Consider the following 25726-nt stretch of genomic DNA (forward strand, 5'->3'; position numbering starts at 1 on the left):
CCAGACTGGTCTTGAACTCCTGGCCTCAGGAGATCCTCCCACCTTGGCCCCTTTAAGTGCTGGGATTACAGGCATGAACCACCATACTCAGCTTCAACCTTACTCTTGTACTTTCTGTACATAAGGAAAATTATCATTATCATGCCTACCTAAGTAATTCAGTCTTAGTCAATTTAAAAGGGAAGCAAAAGGAACTATAACCTTACCCTCATGTGATACAAGTAAGCAGTGATAGGACAATTTTTTTTTTTTTTCCTGAGATGGAGTCTCACTCTGTCATCCAGGCTGGAGTGCAGTGTTGTGATCTCGGCTCACTGCAATCTCCGCCTCCTGGGTTCAAGCAATTCTCCTGCTTCAGCCTCCCGAGTAGCTGGGACTACAGGCTCGTGCCACCACACCAGGCTAATTTTGTATTTTTTGTAGAGATCGGGGTTTCACTATGTTGGCCAGGCTGGTCTTGAACTCCTGACCTTGTGATCCACTCGCCTCAGCCTCCCAAAGTGCTGGGATTACAGGTGTGAGCCACTGCACCCGGCGGGGACAAATTCATGAAAACACATTCAAGTATAAAAATGTTCTGCGACATTAACTACTTGATCTAACTACTCTGGTTGAGTTAATAAAATACTTCACTCTCCAGCCTGGCCAACGTGGTGAAACCCCATCTCTACTAAAAATACAAAAATTAGCTGGGTATGGTGGCAGGCACCTGTAATCCCAGCTACTTAGGAGGCTGAGGCAGAAGAATCTGTTGAACCTGGGAGGTGGAGGTTGCAATGAGCCGAGATCGCACCACTGCACTCCAGCCTGGGTGACAAAGTGAAGACTCCTGCCTCAGAAAAAAAAAAAGTAAAATACTTGACTCTTGGTGGAAAGAGTGTGGCTTCAGATGCAGAAAAGTGGGATAAGCCTCACTAAATGAAATTCGTCTAGGGAATTCCTACTTAAAAGACTTCCTGCCTTTGCACCAGTATCTACAATGCTTTGTGATTTAGATAACAACTCAGATAAGTCAATGGTATATTCAGTACCGACATCTTCAAAGGGAGAATTGGAGATGTTAAACAAGCACTACTTCATTTACTACTATTCACAAATCTCTGATTACTAGTTCCTATTCAATGTCTCAAAAAAATAAAATAAAATAAAATTCAATGAAATGCACAGTCTAGGCAAGTCTGAATCTCACCAATGGCTAAAGAGTCCCTCCTTCTCTCTCCTTTCATCTAAAGTGCAAACTGTTAATTGTTACAACTTGATAAGACTTCAGACTCACCTAATTAAAAAATTCAGCGGTTAGGTTTTAGAGTTTAAAAGCCCAATCGCAGGCAAACCAAACAGCACACTTTTCCCATGCCTGAAGTTTCTAATAAACAATTGCAGCTTTATCAAATAAATGAGCTTATCAAATTCTCACTCAACATGCATGTCAACCATCATGGTTAACACCAAGTTCATCCTAGGGGTAGGATGTAAGCCCACGTTTTAAATCAAGAAGTCTACAACTCAGTCCTGGTATACACACCAAACACACACATGAAAAAAAAAATGTAAGCAACTGGGAATAACTGGTAACCAACACAACGTATATTCAGGCACAAATTTCTCCTAAGAACAGCAAAGGAAATGTGACCAGAGATATTTTCTCCAGGTGGATTATACCTTATAGGAAATAAAGGCTAAAAACCACAGACCCTTAGTCACTTCATAATAAAAATTTTAAAGTCAGCAGCAAAACTTCCTCTAGGATAATCATTTTTGTCCCTGCAATTTTACAAGCTGGGATGGGGTGCCCTCCTGGGCAAAAGTATCTTGGGAATGGTAATGGGAGCTTCCTACATAACTTCTGACCACAGACTTAATTTGCTCAGTATCAGTCATCTGTCTAGTAAGTGTTCCCAAACCTGCAATTAGTACAAATATATAGTAGACGCAAACCGAGCGATGGAACGTGAATGGAACTGTTAAGAGACCTTCGGTGAAATTTCACATAAAAAACAAAAACAAAAACAAAAACAGAGGGCTAAAAAAGGCAACATCAAAAAACTGGTGGGAACACAGAAACAACCCCCTCTTCCTTTCTCCCGACTGGCTCCTCTCTCAAACCTCTGCCTCAATCAACTGTTGCAGAACAGAAGGAGACCCAGTAGAACAAGACGAAATCTGGGTTTGCTGCCGCAGATGTGGGATTTTTGTGGAGGGCAGAGGTGATTTCTGCCGGCAGAAGATGGAGTTTAAACTCTTCTTTGCCGGATTGTTCTGGGCTGAGCCGCTGAGGAGGATCACGCAGCGGGCGATCAACCCACGTCCCTCCCTCTCGGTTCGGTCTCTCCCCTCCCCTCGCGTCCAGTAAGGGGGAAAAAAGCGTACGGCTTTCCAGCTCTCAGTTCCTTAAAAATGCCTTTCCAATGCCACCGCACACAATCCTCCCCCTGGCAGCAAAGAATTTTGCAGCGAAGGGCTCGCCGATCCGGAGCGGAGAAATGAAATCGGCGCCCAAGGGCAATTTTAATTGTCTAACCCAGCCCGATTTCCTAAGAGGCAGTGGCGCCGGGAGGGAGGAGGGAAGAGGGAGGAGGAAGGAAGGCAGCTCTGAGAGGCAACGGGGGCAAGCGGAGGTAGAGAAAGGGGACCAAAGCGGCGAGATCCCAGCCTGGGCCCCTGAGGAGCTTCTGCAGAAAGGACTCCGGGGCTGTCCCCACCGTTCCCCGGGAGACGTTTGCAAATCATATATGCAGCCAAAATGGCGCTGAGAATAAAAATATAATTTAAAGGCAGGTCGCCATATTGTAAACAGAGAGGCAAAGAAGAGGCGGACGCGAGAGACACCCTCCATGATTTCTTCTACAGCCACAAGCGCCCGGTTGCCGGGGTCTGGACCACTGCAATTCAGGTGGCCGAGGGCTCTACGCGCCCACCCCAAGGAGAGCCCGGCCGGGCAGGAGCCCCGAGGGCAGCGGGCGCGCGGGCAGGCAAGCGGCACTGGGCCCGGAGCTCCTCCCCTTCCTCCCCCGCCACTGCCGGCTGTCCCCGGCCGGCTCTGTCCCGGCTCCCCAGCGACTTCCAATCCCATATGGGGTTCTCTTCACTCCTCCCAACCCCCACCTCGGGGTCCGGACCCACCGCTGCTCCTCCCCCCTAAACTGCCAGAACCCGGCGGACACCTGGGGGCGGGGAGGTGCTCGCCCGGGCAGCTGCAGAAAGTCAGCTAGCGGCTGCAAGCGCCCGTTATTTCGGCAGGCAGGGGCAGGCCGGGTGAAGGAATGCGCAGAGAAGGGTCCCCGGACCTTACCAGCACTGGAGGTGGAAGGCAGCCGGGCAGTGGTCGCAGCACAGGAGATCTCCACCTTCCTTGCAGCTATCGCAGCTGTCGTGGTTGGTGGCCCTGCCGCTTCTCCGGGGCTCCTTCTCAGGCTTCCGACTCCGCTTTTCTGCCTCGTCCGTCTTGGGGGGGGCCAGCAGAGCTTGGATTTGCTGCACACACATACAAACGGCGTGTGTGCACACTCGGAGCTCTCGGGCGGTCCGTTGCCCCCCCGGCGCGGCTTCTCCGTCACCCACCCCTCTCCCCCCTTTTGTCCTTCTTCCTCCCATCCAGGCTGCTCCCAGAACCTCTCAGCCCCCGGAACCAGGGGGAGCCCACCCTAACCGCGTTCCTGCAGCACAACAACGAGAACAGCTTCTTCCAAATGGGGAGGATCAAGGGTAGGGGGATGGGAAGAGGGTGCGCGGTTCCCTTCTTGCCACTTCCTTGTATGGACAGTGGGGGACTCCAAAGCCTGGCTCTGGAGAGGCCCGAAGCCCGGTACCCGGACGTGCTGGGGGAAGCACAAAGGGGCCAACAAGAAGGGGGTGGGGAGGCCTGCCGGTGCAACGAGATGGAGTGGGCTGGCGCCTGGGGAGAGCGAATCGAGGGCGGCGGGTAGGTGAAACTGCTGCAAACGTCCTCGGAGGCTGAGCTCAGCCCCCTAAATTGCAAAGAGGGGAGGGAGAGGCTAAGTGAGGAAGAATCCCCCTCCCTCGGTCCTCTGGGCGCTTCGAGTTTAGGACCGGCTTTGTGGGGCGGAGGGCGGAGGTTCCCTCCCGGCGCTGGGGGAAGGGGATGAGGAGGGCCACTCTTACCTCCATCAGCCCCCCTGATGTGTCCAAGTCGTACACGATCGTCTTGGTCTCCATTTTCTCCCACATTCATCCACCTCCCGGGCTGGGTGCTCTCTGCTCCGGCCCCCCCAACCCCGGGGGGAGGGGGGAGGTGGGGGTAGGGGGCGCTCCTGACCCCGGCCCCGCTTCTTTTTTCCCAACACGGGTCCCGACTTCCTCGCCCTGGCTCCCCCCCACCCCCCGGCCCCCAGTCCCCGGGACGACAGCGTCCTCCCGACGGGCCGCGAGGGGGGAGCAGCCCCTCAGTCCCGGCCCGGCTGCTGGCTGCACAGTGGGTCCCGGCTCCAGGGGTCAGGCCTCGGCAGGGCCTAGTCCCACAGGCTAAAGCCGGCACTGGCGACCGCCGGTCCGGCCGGGAAGGCTGGCGGGCGCTGCCATCCCGGGGCTGGGGGTATCGGACGGGGGGGGGGGTAAGAGGTTAGGTGAGGTTGTGGTACGTGAGGTGACTGGGGGGAGGGTGATGGGGGGTGGTCCCCGGGCTCCGCCTCTCGCCGCCGCCGCCGTCTGCGTCCCGGCTGCCGCGCACTTGGCGCAAACTTACCGCGAGCGCCCGCAAAGCCACCCGCGCAGGCGCCCCAGGTTCGGCGCTCGCCGCGCGCAACCGCAGTGACAGCCGGCGGCCTGGCTCCCGCGCAGCCGCGGTGAGGGAGTACCCCCCAGCGCGCAGCCGCGCTGGCATTCGTCTGGAGGACCGAAGCCCCACCTTTCTGCCCTGCGCCAGCGCACTGAGACAAAAGGGCGGGACCTGAGGGCTCGCGCAGGCGCTTGGGAAAGCTTGTAGGGGTCAAGGCGCAGCCGCAGGAAGCTAGGGACTCTTCATCCATTGGTGTTTGTGTGCAAACTAAGACGACTCTGTCTTGCGCAGGCGTGTTGGGAGTGCTCCCCTCCCACTTCGTAACACAGACGCCTCCCGCGCAGGCGTATTGTCTTCCGCAGGCCCTCACAAGAAGGCTGCTCCTTTCGCCATTTTGGTAATGGGATATGGGCTATCATGCCCTTGGAGTCCTCAGGCACGAACAGAAAGGAACAAGGTGTGGTGTTGGATGGAGCTGGTCGCCTGTCGGTGACAGCAGTGTTCCTAGGGATGTTATACTGGACTGTTCGGTTCTAGCATCAGGTGTGGCTGGACCAGGCCACCATATTGGTAAAGAGAAAAGCCATTTGCGACAGAAAATGACGCTTTTGGTGGCGTGTTGGATGACTGTGGTTCCTAATTCTCTCCCATCCTGACAGTTAATTTTATCAGTTAATTGTATCCTGAGCATCCCTGCCTTGCGTGGTGGTGGCACTGTGGAGAGTTCCGCCTGACCGTTACCACCCTCTGTTCACCACTGTCCCTGAGATCTGCTCTTCAAGAGGAAGCCTAAAGCGTAGAGTTTGTAATCCTGACAACGCCCAGCTACCTGCGTACCCCGGACTCCAACTCCCAGTTTGCAATGCCAAAGGGTGTAAAGGGCGAACGGGGGGGGGGTCCATTGCACCCTGGGAGCAAGAATCGCGATAGGTCTGATGGATTGTGGGAGCTGTAGTTCCACGTGCGTGCGACGCACTCTATGGTAGGATAGACCCAGGGAAGTCATTTGCCGGCTAGGAAGGGATACTTTTGAGAGCGTCAGTGCTTGCATGCCGGGATTTGTAGTCTGAGGGCCCGCCTCACATTCTGGGCGGGGATTCATGCTCCTTTTCAGGGCGCCAGCTCCTCCCCTTGGTATCGCCGTCAGAGATGGGCGGTTATTGCTGCCTGAGGGTGGATGAAGCAGTGGAGAAGAGAACTGCATCGTTGTGCTTGACACTAGGGGTTTAGTTGGGGTTGTTGCTTCGTAGCTGTGCTCGGCCCACTTTTTAAAATTTTTATTATTTATTTATTTTTTTTTTGAGACGGAGTCTCACTCTGTCGCCCAGGCTGGAGTGGAGTGGCCGGATCTCAGCTCACTGCAAGCTCCGCCTCCCGGGTTCACGCCATTCTCCTGCCTCAGCCTCCCGAGTAGCTGGGACTACAGGCGCCCGCCACCTCGCCCGGCTGGTTTTTTGTATTTTTTAGTAGAGACGGGGTTTCACCGTGTTAGCCAGGATGGTCTCGATCTTCTGACCTCGTGATCCACCCGTCTCGGCCTCCCAAAGTGCTGGGATTACAGGCTTGAGCCACCGCGCCCGGCCTACTCGGCCCACTTTTAATGTTAAGGGACACTTAGCATTCTCAGAGTCGTAAAGCTAGAAAGGATTTAGAGACCATCTGATTTAATCCCCTCGTTTCTAGATGCACAGGGAGGAGCAGTGATCTGCCTAGGTCACATAGTGCATTTATGGCAGACCTAAGAATTAGATTTCTTGATTCTGAAGCCAGACACTGTCCATTACACCATGTCGACTGTGTGTAAGGAATTGCTATGCTTTCTTTGGGTACAGTAAGGAGGATGAATTAGGTAGAGTAGGGATGTCAGTGTACAGAGTCTTAGGTTTCTGTTTTCCTGACTTTTCGCTTTTCTGATGACCCTCTTGGTGCCTGGAAAGAATGATAAGGTCGTGGATGGTGGGGTGGAGAATGTCATGTGAATTGGCTGCTCTCTGCTTTCTACTAGCCTGAGCCAACAATAAACTTCAGTGGCTGTGGACCAGAGATGTGGCCCTCAGAGAGGGGAGGGCTGAGCTAGATTGTTTGTATGAAAGAGGCAAGAATTTCTATCTCCTACGGCTATACTTTATGCCACAGGCTCTCAGAGGTTAGAACCTCATGTGCCCTCTCTCTTTGGCTTTTTTTCCTACTGCTCAGGGCCCAGCTGTGCTGCTGTGTCAGCCTGAAGGCATTATGGAACAGATAAGTAAGCCATTGGTGTCCATCCACTGAACAAGGCTTTGCTTTGATCAGCACCATCAGTTGCAGCTGATAATAGGAACTATGGGCTAATGAGGGAAATAAGACTTGACTCTGTTGACAAGAGCCAGGGAAACTTCACACACCTTCCTCTTGGAACTTGGAGGATGAGGTTAGGCCAGTGGGGCCAAGGAATGGTGCCACCTTGGAGAGCTCCCGCCCTGACAGTTCAGGGGGGATTGAGGAGCGAGCAGGTGGGATACAGATGCCTTTGGAAGTGACCTCTTGTGGCTAATCTAGGCACTGCACTCTGCATTGACAAGAGCTTCTCATCCTTCAAGGTGGCTTGTGCTAGAGCCAGGGGTAGGCAGCATGAGTGGTCAAGACTTCCCTGTTGGAACACTGTAGAAGCAGAAGGTGCTGGTTGCTGCTATTATTTCTTTCGTGAATTTTCCTCTACTGGTTTCCGAGCTCCCATAATTTCCTGTTGCCTGCCTCTTGCTGTTACTCTTGGAGAGCAGTGACGCAGGGCACACCTCTCAGCATGGAATGTGCATACTGGGGGGCGACACTGGGCACTTTCCATCTTGGTAGGTACTGGGGCCCATAGGGAAGGGGCAAACTTAAGAAGATCCTCCCAGCCATCTTTTTCCAGAGCCCATGGTTAGCGCCTTTGCCTAACTTAGGAGCCAAGCCCCTAAGCTGCATTACCACTGCTCCCGACAATCTGTTTTCTAATGCCAAGCCAGATTAGGGCTTCATGTTCTGGGGAATCAGTCTCTGTTTCCTATTCCAATTTCCCAAGTCTTGCTTACTTAGAAATAAGGGTAAGGAGAGATGCATCAGGCTTCCTGAGCCTAGTTAGCATTGAGAAGGGCATCAGTGGCGTTGAGAAGGGATTTGGGAGTATGCCAGCCTATAGTTCTGGACCTGGTAAGAAGGGGGAAATAAGGCATTGGGTGGATGTGCAGTGGGGTTCCTGGGCTCCCACATCCCTGCGACACCAGCCATTGGGGCCTCTGATTTTGCCTGCCATCTGTTGCACTGTCTCTTTTGGGACAGGGGACCCCGTTCAACTGCATGTAATAATTTCTTTTAAAATAAAATCTGAGCACTTTGGGTGGCTGAGGTGGGAGGACCACTTGAGCCCAGGAGTTGGAGACCAGCCTGGGCAACATAGTAAGACCCTGTCTCTACAATAATTTTTTTTTTTTAATTAGCCATGTGTGGTGGTCTGCACCTGTAGTCTTAACTATTCAGGAGGCTGAGGTGGATCACTTGAACCTTGGAGGTCAAGGCTGCAGTGAACTGTGAGCCAGCCACTGCACTCCACCCTGGATGACAGAGTGAGACCCTATCTCAAAAACAGTAGTAATAAAAATCTGAGGATGACTGGTTGGTGGGTCTAGCATGCCTTCTGGTCCTGAAGTCCATATCCCATTTATCTCCCACCTCCTGTCCCTCCAAGAAAGCATCATTCACCTGGCCATTGCTTTTTTTTTTTTTTTTTTTTTCCAAAAACACCATTTTAGTAAGGAAACAACAGAAATAAAAGATTGTTCTCTGGCTGGAGCCCAGACCCCATATAATACATTACATGTACAAAGTGGTTTTCAGCTAGCTCCTGGGTGTCTCTCTGGGGCTCTCCTACCACCTGTTCCATGCCAAATTCCTGGGTCCTTGGACCTCTGCTCCTCTCCAGAATATGCCCACCCCCTCCCCTTATTCCGTAACACAGTGGCCAAGAGGAGAGCCTGACAAGTGGCTGGAATTGGAGGAGGGACTATTGGGATGAAGATGTTTGTAACAGCCAAATAAACATCGGAGGAAAGTCTCCCTCTCCTCAGGGTATAGGGCGGTCATGGAGAATGGGGTGTCCTGCTTTGGTGTGGAGCATGAGTGCCCAGGGAAGCCCAACCTGAGGTGGGGGTAGGGTCCCCCTGAACTCCTTAGGATCTCCTAGAATTACTGCCTCCACTGGGACAGGGCAGGAGGCGGAACTGTCCAGAACTTTAGAGAACTAGAGACCTCCCAAGAGGCTGATGTTGGCATGCCAGGACTACCCAGAGGTCACCATTGAGAGGAGTTTTGGCCATTGGTGATGGCCCTGTGAGGAGCACCCTGGTGCAGTTTCCACCATGGTCAAGTTGACCCTGCTGCAGGTTGCTATGCCAGGGCGGGATGGTGGTCATATGGAGAAAGGTACTCCTGCTCTGCTTGTGTGTTCCAGGCTGGTCCAGGGCATGATGAGGCTCAGGATGCTGGCTGTTGATGCTTGTGCTCCAGCTGTGTTCTGTCCACAGGTAGATGCCCCCTGACATGGGCCCAAAGAAGGGCCCCTAGTGGGCAATGACACCAAGAAAATAGGCCATGGTGGGCATTGCAGGCAGGGAAGGGCACAACTTCTTGAGGGATTGGTGGCATCTCCTCCCAGGTGGTATGTACAGGAGGTGGAGGGACAGCAGGAAACAAGGAGCCTTGCTGCTGGACTGTGGTGCAGGCCTGAGTTGGCTTCCCTAGGCTGCCCCCACCTAGATGGAAACTTCATATTCTCTCGTCTCCTGCAAAGGAAAGAGACTGCTGGGAGTTGGAAACTTGTATTAGGTTTGCCAGGCCATAATTCACCTTCCCTAGGAAAAGGAAAAAAAGTGAGAGGGCTTGGCAGGACCCTCAGGGTTATCTGCCCAAAGAAGCAAAGAACTGGGTCTTGGATAAGGTGGCAAGGTTGGCATGGTTACTTACTCCAGTCTCGTAAGTTGGATTGTCAAACGCTGACTCTACGGTAATGCGGTTGTAGGGGCGGGGGCGTGTGCGGGGCAGCTGCAGGGAGCTTTTTCCCTGGAGCCTGTGGGGCAGAGAAGCCTGTGAGTCAGGAGCACTGGGTAGGAGTGAAGTATGCAGGTATGCAGAGCAGAAAGAGAAACCAGACTCACCTGGAGAAGTAGAAGTATACACCTCCTACCAACAACACCATCGCCACCAGTGGCAAGAAGATGGCAGCTGCAATGTGGGCAGCATCCAGGGTGCTGGAGGCAGCAGGCGCCTTGGCAACTGAAGACACAGAGGGTGGGACTGGAGCAGAGGTCTCTGTCACTTGGATCCCATATTCTCTCACCTCTGCCCAAGGGCATCTGGCTACCAGCTCCCTCTAGCTGACTGGGTGCAGGGAAACTTTTTACCCTGCTAGGCCCAAACCCCTCTCTTTCTCTGCCTTCCATCCTTGGGAAGCCCATGACCTGGGAGCCGTGAGAACCAGGACCAGGGAGACCACTTATGTGGCCCTCAAGGGTGGAGACTCACCATCCAGGCTGCGGCTGTTGTAGAACCCATCCAGAGAGGCTGGAACAAAAGGGGAGGGCCAAGGGCAGTGGGTGAGCCCAATGGCCCAAACCACTAAGGCAGGGAGCGGAGGTAGTGGGATGATCATAGGAAGGATTTGTCCAAGGAGAGCCCACTCCAGCATTTGTCTTGGTGATGCCAGATCAGAAGGATCTGGCAGAGACTGGGGAGACCAAGGGTCTATTCTATTACTATGAAGGTGGCATGGGCAGGTGGTTCTGGTTCTCAACATTGGACATCTTTGCCAGAGCAGCTCTATGGGCCAGGGAGGGTTTTGAGGAGTGACAGGGCACTCACCAGCCTTACAGATGGGCGGGGGGTCACTCCAATGCGAGGGGTGCCCAGGCACACACTTGATGCTGGCCTGGCCTTTCAGCACATAGCCAGGGGCACAAGAGAAGTGGATGGTGGCCCCTGCTGGATGTAGCCGCTTCTCAGGACTTCGGGCACCATTCTCAGGGGCACTGAGACCATGGCATGGCTTGAGCTGTTCCACTGCAAAGCAGGCAGAACGCAGTGAGGGTGTCATGCCCTTGGCCTCCAAGGCAGCATCTTTTATCTCCAACTAGAGGTTTTCCTTCCTACTCAACTGACACTTACGGAGACATTTAGGGGCCCGGTCACTCCACTTGGGGCTGCCGGCCTGGCGATCATGGCAGGTGAGGATGGAGGTGCCCGTCAGCACAAAACCCTGGTCACAGATATATTGCACGGTGGCCCCCACAGGAAACTTGGGGCTGGATATGAGGCGTCGGCTGTGCTCCACATCTCCGGGGTCATGGCAGGAAGTCACTATGGGTAGGGGATGACGGGGAGAAGTAGCCCAAGGAGAACTAAGCAGAGGCCAGTCCACCCTGGCTTTGTTCCAGGCCAGCTAACTTCTTCATGTCATATGGGTCTACCCCCTATGTGTCTGTCCCTACCATTGTGCTGGTGTGTCCCTGCCATTTGTCCCCTTTCCATCTATTAGGTTCGATAAACACTGATTGGCCATCTACCAGGAATGAAATACTTAGAGTACTTGGCTGATAACACCATGAAAAGGTATCATCCCCATTTCACGGATGAGGAAACTGAGGCTATAAGAGGTGAAGGAACTTTGAGGATACTAGCTAATAACAGCTACAGTCTGGTTCAGAATCCAGGAGAGAGGTGTGGAGGTTGCATTGGGAAGGGGAGCATGGGGAACAGATATACTCACCCCTCTGGCATGAGGGCAGGTCCTCACTCCAAGTCAGGTCCCATTGGCACATGAGGACACTGGATCCCATCACCTGGTAGCCAGGGTAGCACTGGTAAGTGACCACAGTGCCATGCACTAGCTCAGGCTGCGATGGGCTCTTCCAGCCATTGGGAATCTCAGGCAGCTCCGGACATGTGTCATTGCGGGGCACCTCTGGGGGCACAGAGGCACAAGATGCAGGTCCTCGGCCAGCACCAAAGTGACTGTCCCCCTCATCTTCAGGGCACTCTGGCTCCTTCTAGTTTGTCCTGGACCTAGACTGTCCTGAGCGGGCTCAGTTATCCATTCCTCTCTTCTCAAGGGCCCCTCCTTGACTGCCTCTGACATTGCTCTGTCTCCTCGATTCCAGGGTTAGCATTTAAGCTTTGGCCTTACTTCCAAAAGCACCTTGACCAGTTCCTTAGGCCTGAGAGACGGGGCCAGGCAGGGTGAGGGAAATTGTCACTTCTATGAAAGATTGTCAGAAAGAAGCCAGCACCTTTCCTTAGTTCCCCCATTTTTGTTTGAAAGTTGTTCTGGCCAGGTGCAGTGGCTCACACCTGTAATCTCAGCACTTTGGGAGGCTGAAGTGGGCAGATCACTTGAGGCCAGGAGTTTGAGACCAGCCTGGCCAACATGGCGAAACCCTGTCTCCATTAAAAATACAAAAATTAGCCAGGCATGGTGGCATGCACCTGTAATCCCAGCTACTCAGGAGGCTGAGGCACGAGAATCACTTGAGCCCAGGAGGTGGAGGTTGCAATGAGCAGAGATTGCACCATGGCCTGGATGACAGAGGGACACTGTCCCCCCCACCAAAAAAAAAAAAGGAAGAAAAAGAAAGTTGTTCTGCTGCCTACCCAAACCCCTCTTGCCACTTCAGAATTCTGGCTCCCCCTCAGGGCAGATGGAGAACAGGACTAGCTTCCTCCGGGTGATCCCTGGTGCTTTTCCAGCTTCCTCTTGTCTGAGAGAGCATTCAGGCACCTCACTGCCCTGGCCTCTTTGACTTGTCATGGCTTGCTGTCTGCACTCTAAGTAGGGTAGGGACAAGCTCACCAAAGAAGTGGATGACGAAGCCCTGCTGGTAGCCCAGCACTGAGGTCCCGGGGTCCGACTGGAACTGAATGGTGACATCAGCCATGGAGGTAAAGAGCTTGAAGTGGCTATGGGGCCCTGAGTACTGGCCCAGCACCCGGGCTGTCAGGTCATCCCCATCATAGAAGGTAAGTACATCACCAGGGCCTATGCGCAGCCTGTGGAGGAGGAGCGTCAGGGCAGAGCCGGCTCGGGGGCCCGAGGATGGGCTGGACAAGGGATATCCCCAGACCTCAGGAGTTGGCTCAGCCTGACCCAGTAGGCACTCACACTCGGACGTCCAGCATGATGCGCTTGTCCTCTTCCACATGCACACCCCAGATGCAATCCTGCCCACGACCGTAGGGCTCTGGCCAGTTGGGAGAGAGCACCACACCAGCTGAGTCTGTGATCTCCCCGCTGCACACGGCTGGAAGGCAAGGGAGGTCCAGAAGGGTCTTTTCCAGCTTACCATGGCGTTGTTTACCATCTGCCCACAGGAGTGCCCACCAGTTGCTGGGACCCCCCACCTCCTCCTTGGAGGAAGCCTGAACCACATATATCACAGGGCCTCTGTGGCCCCAGGCTCTGTGGCTATTCCCCTGGTACCCACCCTGCTTTTTGCCCAGCAGGCCCATCCACTGGTGCCTACTGACCTCGGCAGGCTGGCTCTGTCTCATTCCACTGGGGGTCGTGGGGGTCAACACACTCGATGATGATGGAGCCCTGCTCCAGGGTGTAGCCAGGGTCGCAGCTGAACTCCACAGTCGTACCCACAGGGTAGGTGGGTGCGCTACTGCTGAAGTTGCCGTATTTGACAAAGGGCTCATAGCAATGGCCCTGCTGGAAGGCTGTAAACCACACGGCCCAGCCCAGCTCAGCCTTGACTGGTATTAAACACAGTGGGCAAGAATCCCCCTACTTCCCTCCCCAGAGCCTTTCTTTTCCTGGGTACGAATGACAAATATATGTCCTGGGGTTGGAGCAGAAAGGTGATGGAGGAAGAACAGCCAAGAGCATCCATCCCTATTATGCTCAGGAGGCCATCTTGATCACCATGCTGTTCCCAGTGCCTGGTTTTGTGCTTAGTACACAGAAGGTACTCCGTACATGTTTTTTGAATGAATTAATCAATGCATACATGCATAAATGGTTCTAGAATGTCTCCTACAGCAATTCTTTCTTAAGGGTTGAGGCCTTTTTTGCTTTTCAGAATCTGGAGAATTTATTCCCTTGGACCACAGGGACTGGGTCCAGGCAGAGGTTTCCTGCAAAGCTGGGGTAGGGATCCTGGACCCAAAGAGAGGGGCAGGGAGAGGGGGCCTAAGTACCAAGTGAGCAGGGGCTGACTTGGAAGGAGTGACAGCATGGAGGCAGAGAGGGGTAGGGTGTGGGAGAAAGACCCTAGGCCCGAGCCCATCCCCCTGGACCCCCCACCCCCAGTGAGGCCCCAGCAGGCTCACCCTCATAGCGCAGGGCCATGCCTGCAGCTGCCCCGCTGCTGTCAGTACTGAGCTCGACAAAGAAGTGTTTGCCAGAGCTGAGCAGGCCCTCAATGGGCAGGTATTCCACCTCATAGGAATCATACACCGGTGGGGCCTCCACGTTGTCCCCATTGCGAATGATGAGCCTGAACCAGGAGAGTGGCAGCTATGTAGGCTGGTGGCTGACCCAGAGGGGGTGTGGCCCCAGGCTTGGGTAGCATCCCTCCAGTAGGGTATTACCAGGCCAGGCACTCCCATTCCACTAGGACAGCCCCTCACCTGTCATCATCCTCTGCCAGGGAAACCTTCTCAAAGTGCAGGTGTAGCCGCTGGCCCTCAGGAGCCTCAAGCAGCCAGTGACAGGTGAGGTTGTTGCTGTAGTTGCCCGGGAAGCCTGGAGAGACGATGCGGCCGGTGGTAGCGTTGCGGATCACTCCGCCGCAGGCAGCTGTAAGACCAGGACAGGACGTAGCCTAGGCCCCTGCCTGAACCCAGGCAGCCTAACATGCCTTCCTCCCTTTCACAGCTCTGCTTCCTCTGCTTGGAGCAGCGGGGACCTTGCCTCCCTGCCATCTTTGCTCTTATGATCCTGAAGGTAACCTTTTAGCCCTGTGAACTTGCATCTCCAGGCATCTTGAGCTCCAGAATCCTGCCGCCTAACCTTTCACACCCTTGGGGCTCACCAGGGCATCTCTCTTGACTGTGGGTAGAGGTGTCACTGCCTGCTTGTGTGCCCAGGTAAGTCACTTTCCCTCTCTGCTGACTTCTCTAGAAGGCCGACTCTCCCCAGGTGGACTTTATTAAAGCCCTTACTGTGGGCTTCAACCTTCTTGGAGTTAAAGCTGAAAAGAGCATTCAAGCCCTTTATGAATCCAACTCTCTCTAGACTCTGCTTCAGTCCCCTCTCCCCGCATACTCTCTCCTTCAGGCACACTTCACTGTGTCCTCACTGTCTCATGCTATTTCATGCCTCCACACCGCTGCATATGCTGTTCCAGGAATCCACCCCACTTTCCCAAACTAATATTTCTGAAATCTTTCCATCCTGTCTCCTTGGGAAGCCTTGCTTTTCTCTTCCCTCATCTTGGAGTAGCTTTCTGTCCCTCAGGCCCCTCCACCACTCTGCCTTTACTCCTATTGTAGCATCCTCTGCACTGAGCTGCTTGCTGGCCTCCCCGCTAGATCCTTGAGGGCTGAGAATGCGTCTGTGTTATTCATCTCTGGTTGTGCCTGGCACCCAGGAAGAATTTATAGAATGAAATAAGATTCTTCGCTGGGTACGGTGGCTCAAGCCTGTAATCCCAGCACTTTGGGAAGCCGAGGCAAGTGGATCACCTGAGGTCAAGAGTTTGAGATCAGACTGGCCAACATGGTGAAAACCCATCTCTACTAAAAATACAAAAAAATTAGCTGGGTGTGGTGGCATACACTTGTAACCCCAGCTACTCTGGAGAGTGAGACAGGAGAATCACTTGAACCCGGGAGGCAGAGGTTGCAGTGAGCGGAGATCGTGCCACTGCACTCCAGCCTGGGTGACAAAGGGAGACTCCATCTAAAAAAAAAAAAAAAAAATTCAAAAGCCTAAGCCCATACCCACTAAAAAGAAAAGCCCAAGTTGCCTTTCATACTGCAAATGAAACACTGCGTCTTCCTTTCTCCAACAAGCCCCCTTTCATTGGTGGCAATCCCAGACCTGATCACTCAGGACCAGACCCAGGAGTTCCCTTTCCCTTTCCCCAGTTCCCATCAGTTTCTGGAACTTCCCTCCTCTTCTTTCCCCAAATCACAATGTAAGTTCAAACTGTCTTGCCTGGCTGGCCTCCCAGCCATCTCCTGAGGCATTCTAAGCCCCTCCCTTCTCTCATAAGCTTCAACAGCTCCTCAGCCTGTATCTTGCCCCGACACTCAAGGCCCTCCCATTGCCCTTGCCACATTGTCTCAGACTTCAGCCAAACCTGGCTGTCTTCTGTGTCCCTAAACACCCTCACCTTACTGCCTCTATGTCCCTGCCCACGTTGTTCCCTCCATCTAAATGTCAAACCTGCAGTGCCACCTCCCCTAGGAAGCCTCCTAAATGTCCAGCTAAGAATGATTGTGCCCTTGCCTCCCAGGTCACTTTATGTCTTTTCATTGGTGCTTTTTACTTCTTGCCCTGGAAATTGGTGACCTCTCTGCTTTCTCCTTTCCCCCTTTCCTGGAAATGTGGGTTCTTTGAGGGCACAGTCCCTGTTTAATTCAGCTCTGTATACCTGTGGTGCCTTCATCTAGTAGATGCTCAGTAAGTGCAGGTTGGATGAATGCCACTGAGGTGCGCGGCCATTTTCTGGCTTCCTTATGAAGAGCAAATTAAAGTGGCAGACAGCAATAGAGAGCAGGGAGGAGCCCCCACCTCACTTCTCTGCTCGGCACTGAGCCCTTTCGCCTGGGGACACTCACCGATGCAGATGGGCTCCTTTGAATCCCAGAAGGGCTGGGTGGCATTGAGACAGGTGAGACGCCTGGCGCCCTTCAGCTGGTAGCCAGTGGCACAATGGAAGCGGGCACTACCCCCTGGGTGGAGGCTGGTGACAGTCACATCTCCATAAGCTGGACGATGGGGAAAGTGGCAGCTCAGGAGATAGGCTGCAAACAGAGAACGGGCGACACTGTACATGTGCAGGGTGGGGGCGGGAGCTAGGCCATTGGTGGGGGGAGGTCTGCCTCAGTCTGCCTGGAGGTGTCATTTGGGGCCAGAGGAAGCACTAGGAGTTCCAAAACGACTCCAATCTCCTCCCTAGAAGGTGTCAATGATATTTCCGGCAGCCTGGGCTGGTTAGTGGAGCAGACACAGAGCTGGAAATGAGAAGGGTTGGGTTCTGGCTCAAACTTTGTGACACTTTAGGCAGGTTATTTAATCTTTTTGTGTGTGTTTCCTCATTTGTTAAATGAGGTTTAAAATCCCAGCCCACCCACAGGGTTACTGTGAGAATAAATGGGATAGTATTTTATCTAGCTTGGTATCCCTGGTACCCAGCTGATAATATATCTTCAATATATGCTTATTGAATGACACTAGACCTGAAAGCACTCGAAATAGTGAAAAACCTATACTGATGTAAAGTGTTGATACTGTTTTTCCTTTAGGGAATAAATATGAATTGCAGCAGCAAAGACTGAAGTCAGATGGTAAAGGCTTTCCCAGTATTCACTGAGAAATGCTAAAAAGCTTGATGCCAATGGCTGTGGACTTCTTTTAAAACAGAATGGCGGCCGGGTCGGTGTCTCATGCCTGTAATCTCAGTACTTTGGGAGGCTGAGGCAGGTGAATCACCTGAGGACGGGAGTTCGAGACCAGCCTGACCAACATGGATAAACCCCATCTCTACTGAAAATGCAAAATTAGCAGGACATGCTGGCACATGCCTGTAATCCCAGCTACTTGGGAGGCTGAGGCAGGAGAATCGCTTGAACCCGGAGGTGGAGGTTGTGGTGAGCTGAGATTGTGCCATTACATTCCAGCTTGGGCAACGAGAGCAAAACTCCATCTCAAAACAAACAAACAGCCGGGAGCGGTGGCTCAAGCCTGTAATCCCAGCACTTTGGGAGGCCGAGGTGGGCGAATCACCTGAGGTCAGGAGTTCGAGACCAGCCTGGCCAACATGAAGAAATCCCATCTGTACTAAAAATACAAAAATTAGCCGGGCGTGATGGCAGGTGTCTGTAATCCCAGCTACACGGGAGGCTGAGGCAGGAGAATCACTTGAACCCTGCAGGCAGAGGTTGCAATGAGCCGTGGTCGTGCCATTGCACTCCAGCCTGGGGGACAAAGGCGAGACTTCGTCTCAAAAAAAAACAAACTTACAAACAAACAAAATCCAGAATGGTGGTAGGCTGGGGCAAGGTGGGAGGGTTGCTTAAGGCCAGGAGTTTGAGACCAGCCTGGGCAACATAGTGAGGTATCTCCATCTCTATAAAAAATTTTTTTAAAATAGCCGGGCATGGTGATGTGTACCTGTAGTCTTAGCTACTCCGGAGGCTGAAGTGGGATCGCTTGAGCCTAGGAGTTTAAGGCTGCAGTGAACTATGATTGCACCACTGAGCTCCAACCTAGGTGACAGAGTGCATCCCTGTTTCAAAAAAACAACATCAAACAAGAAAAAGATGGGGACGAGGGTAGGGAGGCAGTGCACTGCCTTCATGGGAGTTGCAGGAAGAACAAGTTGCCCTGGGAAACCTGGTCGCTTTGGAATTGTCATACCAAATTTGACCAAATGGTGGCAGCAAATCCTACAAAACAACCTGGCATATCCAGATCCTGGGGTCAAGCTGGGGTGGTAGCTAAAAGGCTCAACCGCATGCAGTGGCTCACTCCTGTAATCCCAGCACTTTGGGAGGCTGAGGCAGACGGATGGCCCGAGGTCAGGAGTTCAAGACCAGCATGGCCAACATGGCAAAACCCCATCTCTACTAAAAAAAATACAAAAATATTAGCTGGGCCCAGTGGCAGATGCCTCGGGAGGCTAAGGCAGGAGAATCGCTTGCACCTGGGAGGCGGAGGTTGCAGTGAGTCGATATCGTGCCACTGTACTCCAGCCTGGGCGACAGAGTGAGACTCCATGTCTCAAAAAATAAATAAAATAAAATAAAATAAAAGTGAAGATCCGGCCAGGCGCAGTGGCTCACGCCTGTAATCCCAGCACTTTGGGAGGCTGAGGTGTGTAGATCACAAAGTCAGGAGTTCAAGACCAGCCTGGCCAACATGGTAAAACCCCATCTCTACTGAAAATACAAAAAAAAATTGATCTGGGCGTGGTGGCACCCGCCTGTAGTCCCAGTTACTTGGGAGGCTGAGGCAGGAGAATTGCTTGAACCCAGGAGGCAGAGGTTGCAGTGAGTGGAGATTGTGCTACTGCACTCCAGCCTGGGTGACAGAGCGAGACTCTTTCTCAAAAAAAAGTGAAGATCCTGGCTTGCGTCTGAGAGGTGAGAGCAAAGGCCTGGAGGGGTCAAGGAGAGGCAAGAGGCTTGTGCTACAGAGCCTGATAACCCTTGGGGTGGTCAGAAAAGTGAGGATTGTCTAGACTGAAGAACTTGGGTCTTGGGGTAGGGGGCAGCCCCACTGATAGTATCAGGTAAATGGGAGGAGAGGTCCATGCAAGGTCTCTGTTCCTAGGTGCCTTTGTGTGAATAGAAAAATGGGCCCTCTTTCCTCCCCCCATTAAAAAGAAAAAGAAAAAGGGGCTGTCTCTGTGCAGACCAGGGTCCATAAATTTGAGTTTTATGACTTTCACCTGTCCTGTTACTATATCTGTGAAAGTGGGAGGAGAATTCGTCCTCTTCTGTCTCTCACGGGGCTCTGGAAAGAATGGTCAGTAAGTGGCTAGTTGTGCTTGGCAGGCAGTACAGGGCAGTGCTCAGCAGGCGGACTGTGGGTCAGACTGCCTGGGTTTGAATGCAGGCTTCTTCCCTACATGCTGTGCCACCGCGGACAAGTTACCTAAATTCTCTCTGCCTCAGTTGCCTCATTTATCCACCCATTTTCAGTATTACATCCAAGGTTGTGGAGGTTAAGTGAGAAGACATATGTGCAGTTCCTGAACAAATGCCTAAGACATCAGCCTGCTGTTATTGTTTGTAATCTTGATTAATAATAGCACCTCACATCTGCATGTACCTTCCAGATTTTAAAATGCCTCCACACTCTTCTTTCTTGATGTCTACAATATGCTTGGGAGGAAGGCAGGCAAGGTAGGGGCTATTAGCCCATTTTCAGATGAGGAGAACAGGTTCAGAGAGACCCTGTGCCCTCATCACATAGCAAGGAAGCGCTAGACCAGGAACTTGAAGCTCCTGGGCTCTGGAGCCTTCTTGCTTTCCACCACCACCCCACCTGCATCCCCATTTGAAGTAGAAACTTGGGTTCAGGAGTCAGAGAAATCTGAGAGTAACAGACAAGCCTGCTCTGGGTGGTTGTCCAGGGCAGCCACTCACAGTGACCTGGGGAGAGATCCCAGGCCAGGATGAGATGGGGAAAGGGATGGGGGGCACCACACCCAGAGTGGCGGAGGTTAAGAGGTTAACTGATGTCTAGTGGGGTCTAGACCAGGCCAGACTCAGGCCCAGCATTTCCCCCTACATCTTCCCCTTTGAGTTCTTATCACAACTCTAGTAAGGGAGGGCCCTCATTTCACAGATGAGGAAACTGGCCTGGAATAAGGTGAGGGTAGGAGGCTGGGGGCAGACAATGAAGCCCCCAGACTCCATAGTAGTTAAAGTACCACTTCCCAGGATGAGCTTCCTCCTGTTGCCATGACAACCGTTCCCGGGGAGCCTGCACCACTGCAATCTGTTGAGTTATTTTCTCACTGGAGTCTGTTTCTGGAGCCAAGTCCAGTGCCAGGAATGCTGGGAATGGAGGAGGGGAATGTCTGTCAGGGCCGTCTGCCTCCCCACCCTGCCTGAGGCTGTAGGAAGGGAGTTGGAACTTGGTCCTGCGATGAGGCCCTTGTGAGGGCTCATCCTTGGGACCTCCAACATCAGCTTGGGACAGCTCCAGCACAGGTGTGGGTACTAGGCCCCTCACCCCCTCTTCTGGCACCCTCTTTCTCTAGCCCACAGAGATTGGCGTGTGAGCACACGCTCCTCCTGTTCCCATCTCTGGGATCAGGGCTAATTACAGCCTATAATTAGGGGAATTACACTCATTAAGGCAAGAGCTGATCATTGACAAAAACTGGGCTGACGAGGGAGGGCTTCTGGGAGCTGAGAAGGAGGCAGGACCAGGCCAGCTCTCCCAATCCTTCCTTGGAGGTTGCTCCCCCTTGCTGGGCCTCCAGCTCACTGCCATTCAGCCACCTTTGTCTGGCCCGACAGAGAAGAGGTCCAGAGTTTTGTGCAAAGGAATTTGCAGCAAGAGAGAAGGTTACCATGGCGTGAAATTATGCCTGCTGCCAGGGAGGATTGATGAGCCATTAGGGAGGCTAGCTGGGCCGCCTAGATGTTTCACCCTTGCCTCAGCTGGCCCCTTGCCTCTGCCAAGCCACTCTACAGCCCCATCCACTTCCAGGCTCCCTGCTGCTATGCCAGACTGCTCCCTTAGTTTGGGTGGAGGGCTGAAGGTGGGGTGAGTGCTCCTTAGGTGGGGTTCCAAACAGCCCCATCTCCAGAGTGCTGGCTTTTCTGCCGGGCTGTGGTCCCCTGCAGGGCCACAGAAGTGGTCCATGACAATGCAAGACAATCCCGTGATTGTTCACACCAATTATTTCCCTATTAGTTCTCCCTAGTCTCAACTAGTTAACTCATGCAAAGGATCAAGCTGACTTTGTGCTCGGAGAGGGGGATGGGTAGGAGGGACACAACTGAGAGAGCTTCGAAGTCCTGAGCCCCTTTTCCTCCCTTTCCCATCCTGCCAGTCATGTAATATTGGTTTCCTTAATGGAGCATGTGCTAAGCACTTGACGTGTACCATTTTGCTTAATCCTAACCATGACTTTGTGGGTAGGTGTTTTGATTTCATATTACAGCAGAAGGGTCAGAGAGGTCAAATGACCTGTCCAAGGTCAATAGCCAGTGAGGAGATTCAAACACAGATCTGCCCATTGCCTGAGTCTGTGATTTTTCTCATCGCATCATGCTGCTCCCTTATTTCCAGAGGTGTTCTGAGCTGATTGGGGCATGGGCCAGGCCAAGGTGGGTGAGGCAGTTCAGGAAGGGCAGTCTGGCAGCTAAGACCTCCAGATGGTCATTGTCAAATCCCTTTGGTCATTGTCAAATCCCTTTGACCTTCACCCTCTTGCATAGGGGGAGGGCTTCTATTGTTATTGCCTGTTTAAGTGTCTGCCTCCTCCTGAGAAAGAACTCCTTGAGGACAAGGACGTTTTGGTGCATCCTGACATTGCCAGTGTCCAGCACAAGCCTGGCAAAGAGCAGGTGCCTAGGAAAAGTTTGCTGAATGGATGAATGAGGGACAATGGGCACACCTGGAGGCTGCCTGATCCTGAGTCAAGACCAGCTCTCTGCAGGGTGGTGGGTGGAAGAGAGAAGATCCTGGAGGTTTCAGATGTGCGATACTTACCTCCAATTGTACAGAGCTTCACTGGACACTTGTGCTATGTGTCACTAGCCCCTCCCTGCTTCTTCCCTCTAGGATGTAATTGCACAGAGACCCGTCTCTCCCACAAGGAGGGCAGTGGGTCTGGGCTGGTTCCGCCTTCAGCTACCCAGGCCTTACCTTGGTAATGGAAATGGAAGGTGCCAGGGCCAGCCGGTGGTGGGAGGCTCTGGAACCGCAGGGCCGCTTGGTGGGTGGGGCTGCGGATGACTTGACCCCGTAGCAAGAAAGACTGGTTGGCCAGGGGCAGTGGGTCAGGCCCCCCCAGGCCCTCCACAGTCACTGTCTCCCCTTCCCGGAGGCTGATATTCTGGACCTGCCGGTGGAGTAGAGAGAGGAAAGCAAAGCAGTCAGGCTTCTTCCTGCTGCCTGGATCCTGCAGGCCCCGGACAGATCAATCCTCAATGCCCCTTGAGCATCGGAGCCCCCAGCCCCTGAGCCGGGCACTTCAGCAGTGCAGGAGGAGCTCATCTCAGTGTGAGACAGGACCAAAAGTTCAGAGACATTAAGTAAATTATCCAAGGTCACATAGAGATTCTTAGAAGAACTGGGATTTGTAAACACATCTTTCTGTCTCCAAAGATTTTCAGATACACCAGCTGCTTCCTGTCCTTCCCCTCCCTGGGCTCTGTTTTCTCATCTGTAAAGTAGGGATGGGGGAGGTGTGTTGAACCAGATGGAGTCTGATGCCCTGGTCAGCAGTATGAGGTCTTAAGTGTCAGATTCACGTGCCCAGCTTCCCCTGGACATCCCTGTTGGATGCCTCACACCCAGCCTGCCTCATGCTAGGTGACTGTCTTCCCCCAGCCAGCAGTTCCCCTGGGAATGATCTTGCTAGCTCCCTGGGTGTCCAAATCAGAAAATGGTATCTTGCCTCCTCCCTCATACCCAATCAGTCATTCAGTCCTGTCAACTAGATCTCAAATCTATTTATTACTCTTCATCCCCACTGCCACTTCCCCAGCTCATCGCCATTACTGCGCACCTACATCACTGCAGCAGCCTCCTGGCCAGCCTTTCTGCCTGTAGGGCTTAATCCACTCCTCCCTCTACAGCAGTATTTTCTGAACACAGCCAGTTAACAGTCTTAGATCTGTTGCTGATCATGGTGCTTCCTTGTTTAAGTCCTCCAGTGGCTCCCTATTGAGTCCATGAAGCCCATAATATGTAGTCCAAACTCCTTGCTTAGCCCTCAAGGCCCTGTCCAACTTGGCCCCTGCTGACTGTCAGCCGGGCCTTACACCACGCCCCTCCACATGTCAGTCGTGATTCTCTGTCTCTTTTATCTGAGCCTCTTTCTCCGATCCTTTCCCCTGGCTGTCACAGGCTCCTCTGCTACCATGCTGATCTTCAGGCCCTCAGTCCCTTGAGCATCTTTCTGGGCTCCATGCCTCCATTCAGGCAAACAAGGATTGGACAAGGACAGACTCTGCCCAAAGGGAAATTAGCAGCATGGCTTGATAGAAGGAACACTGGATTGATTGGGAGCCCAGAGATGTGGGACCTCATCCTAACCATGTGATCTTGGACAAAAAAGCTGCTATTTGAACTTCAGTTTCCTCATTTTATAAAACGAACTAGTGGAGTTCTCTGCTACTTAAAACGTGGTTCCTGGACCAGCAGCATCAGCCTCACCTGGGAACTCGTAAGAAATGCAGAATCTTGGCTGGGCGCTGTGGCCCCGCCTGTAATCCCAGCACTTTGGGAGGGCGAGGCGGGCAGCTCACCTGAGGTTGGGATTTCAAGACCAGCCTGACCAACGTGGAGAAACCCCATCTCTACTAAAAATACAAAAATTAGCCGGGCGTAGTGGCGCATGCCTGTAATCCCAGCTACTCGAGCAGCTGAGGCAGAATTGCTTGAACCTGGGAGGCGGAGGTTGTAGTGAGCTGAGATCACGCCATTGCACTCCAGCCTGGATAACAAAAGCGAAACTCCATTTCCAAAAAAAAAAAAGAAAAAGAAAAAGAAATGCAGAATCTCAGACTCCACCTCAGACCCACTAAAGCATGCTCTGCATTTTAACAGGATCCTCGGGCAACTCAAAAGCACTGATCTACATGGGCTCAAGTTTTCTACCATATTGCTCTGAAGCAGGGTCTTCAAGGGTTCACCACCTGGTTAAGTGGCATCAGTGAGTCACCAAATCCTTCCCAATCTTATTTCCCAAATACTCCAATGGGTTCCTCTTCTCTATCCTTTTGTTAATGTCCTGGCCCTAATTACCTCCTGCCCATTATTTTCCACTTGAGAATGGCTTTCTGTCTGTCTCACACTTCCCATCCCCAACTCATCTCCTGCTGATTTCAGATTGCCCAGAGGACACGGTCCAAACTGCCCAGCTCACATTTGGTGCCAGTGTCTCTGCAGCCCTCATTAATGTGCACTGCAGCCACAGACCACCCCTCACGTCCGCACCCTGGGCATCCACATATGGGACTCTGTAGGGGGCAGTGCCTTCCCTTCTTCCTCTCCTGATGAAGCTGGTCATCTTTTCAGATCTCAGGGCCACATCCTCTGCCTCCCAGCCTAGGCCAGGCAGTCCTTCTGTTTCAGACTCTCCCCACTGGCCCCTGCCCATCTTGCTGTTAAAGCCCAGGGTGGCATGTTGGGTCACAATGCCCTCTTCGCTGGCCAGTCTCAACAAAGATGTGTGGAGAGAGTGAATGTGGGGGCTGCTGGAGGAACATTCCCCATCAGATACCTGTGAGCTGAGAAGCATAGAGGATGCTGAGCCCAGCCAGGTCCAAGGAGATGGCTGCTGCGAGGCTCAGGGCCCCTCAGACTGGGTGCTGAGAAGAGATGTGCCCTGGGGACTTCAGAAGGGGCAGCTGGGCAGGGAGAGGTCCCTACCCCTGCCTGAGAGGAAAGACCTGGTGGGTCTTTGGGCTGAAGAGAAGGCTCAAGGCAGGGTGCTGGAGGCCGAGGCATCTCCTCTCTGTGAGAAACTCCCCACCCAGGCACGTTTGGGCGGAGGCTGCCTGACCATCTGCTGGGGACATTCCTCAGGGAATTCCTGCAGCAGGCGGAGGCTGGATGAGGTCCCTTCAAACTTGGAGATTCTGTGATTCTAGAGTTGGGAAAACAAGACTCACACACGTGGAATCTGTAATTATCGAGAGATGCCAGGCAGCATATAATTCCGCCTTAAGTGGCACCGAATGCAGGCAGCAGGAATCCTCGGGGGGAAGAGCGCAGGGCTTAGAGGCTCAGGGAAAGCGCCTGAAGCAGGTGGGTCTCAGAGCGCCTTGAAGAGAGGAGCACTGGGAGAAGGAGGAAGGGAGGATGCTCACTACAGGGAAATTACCACGAAAGCAAAGGCAGAGAAGTATTACTAGAAATTAATTTGGATTTTCTTCCTAGTTCCCCGTATACCTCTGGCTTGACCTCTAGCTTCTTGCTCCTCATCTTGCTGCTTTGGGGGACCGGAGAGAAGCTGTAGTGACACAGTAACAACAGTTGCCATCATAGAGTGTGTCAAACCTTGTAGTAGGTGCTTTTCGTCCTCACCACAGTTCTCTAAGATAGGTGGTAAAATACCC

General features: G+C 53.0%; 2 protein-coding genes and 1 long non-coding RNA gene across 5 annotated transcripts in view; 1 reads left to right on the forward strand and 2 right to left on the reverse strand.

Moving 5' to 3' along the window:
* The window catches only part of PHF12 (PHD finger protein 12), a 47616-nt gene extending 42606 nt beyond the window's left edge, over positions 1-5010 (reverse strand). The window contains exons 1-2 of the mRNA XM_008010854.3: positions 4123-5010; positions 3293-3474 (exon numbers count right to left, since the gene is read on the reverse strand). Of these exons, the coding sequence (XP_008009045.1) occupies positions 3293-3474; positions 4123-4188 (248 nt within the window). The 5' untranslated portion in view covers positions 4189-5010. The remainder of the gene's footprint in view (positions 1-3292; positions 3475-4122) is intronic.
* Positions 5011-8498: 3488 nt separating this feature from the next.
* The window catches only part of SEZ6 (seizure related 6 homolog), a 49986-nt gene continuing 32758 nt past the window's right edge, over positions 8499-25726 (reverse strand). The window contains exons 4-17 of one of the 3 annotated variants that reach the window (XM_008010850.3): positions 22305-22500; positions 16532-16717; positions 14375-14543; positions 14075-14241; positions 13268-13462; positions 12903-13041; positions 12594-12790; positions 11514-11708; positions 10913-11104; positions 10610-10807; positions 10274-10312; positions 9907-10024; positions 9716-9818; positions 8499-9534 (exon numbers count right to left, since the gene is read on the reverse strand). In XM_008010850.3, the coding sequence (XP_008009041.1) occupies positions 9505-9534; positions 9716-9818; positions 9907-10024; positions 10274-10312; positions 10610-10807; positions 10913-11104; positions 11514-11708; positions 12594-12790; positions 12903-13041; positions 13268-13462; positions 14075-14241; positions 14375-14543; positions 16532-16717; positions 22305-22500 (2124 nt within the window). In that variant the 3' untranslated portion in view covers positions 8499-9504. Of the gene's footprint in view, positions 9604-9715; positions 9819-9906; positions 10025-10273; positions 10313-10609; positions 10808-10912; positions 11105-11513; positions 11709-12593; positions 12791-12902; positions 13042-13267; positions 13463-14074; positions 14242-14374; positions 14544-16531; positions 16718-22304; positions 22501-25726 lie in introns of all 3 variants that reach the window. The other 2 variants (XM_008010849.3, XM_008010851.3) reach the window with 2 other exon arrangements.
* LOC140708621 (uncharacterized) lies at positions 13411-18198 on the forward strand. Its single transcript, XR_012088775.1, has 3 exons — positions 13411-13892; positions 14622-14833; positions 17219-18198. It is a non-coding gene; the product is annotated as an uncharacterized lncRNA (long non-coding RNA).

The sequence above is a fragment of the Chlorocebus sabaeus genome, chromosome 16, assembly GCF_047675955.1.
Source record: "Chlorocebus sabaeus isolate Y175 chromosome 16, mChlSab1.0.hap1, whole genome shotgun sequence".
NCBI classification, from domain to species: domain Eukaryota; kingdom Metazoa; phylum Chordata; class Mammalia; order Primates; family Cercopithecidae; genus Chlorocebus; species Chlorocebus sabaeus.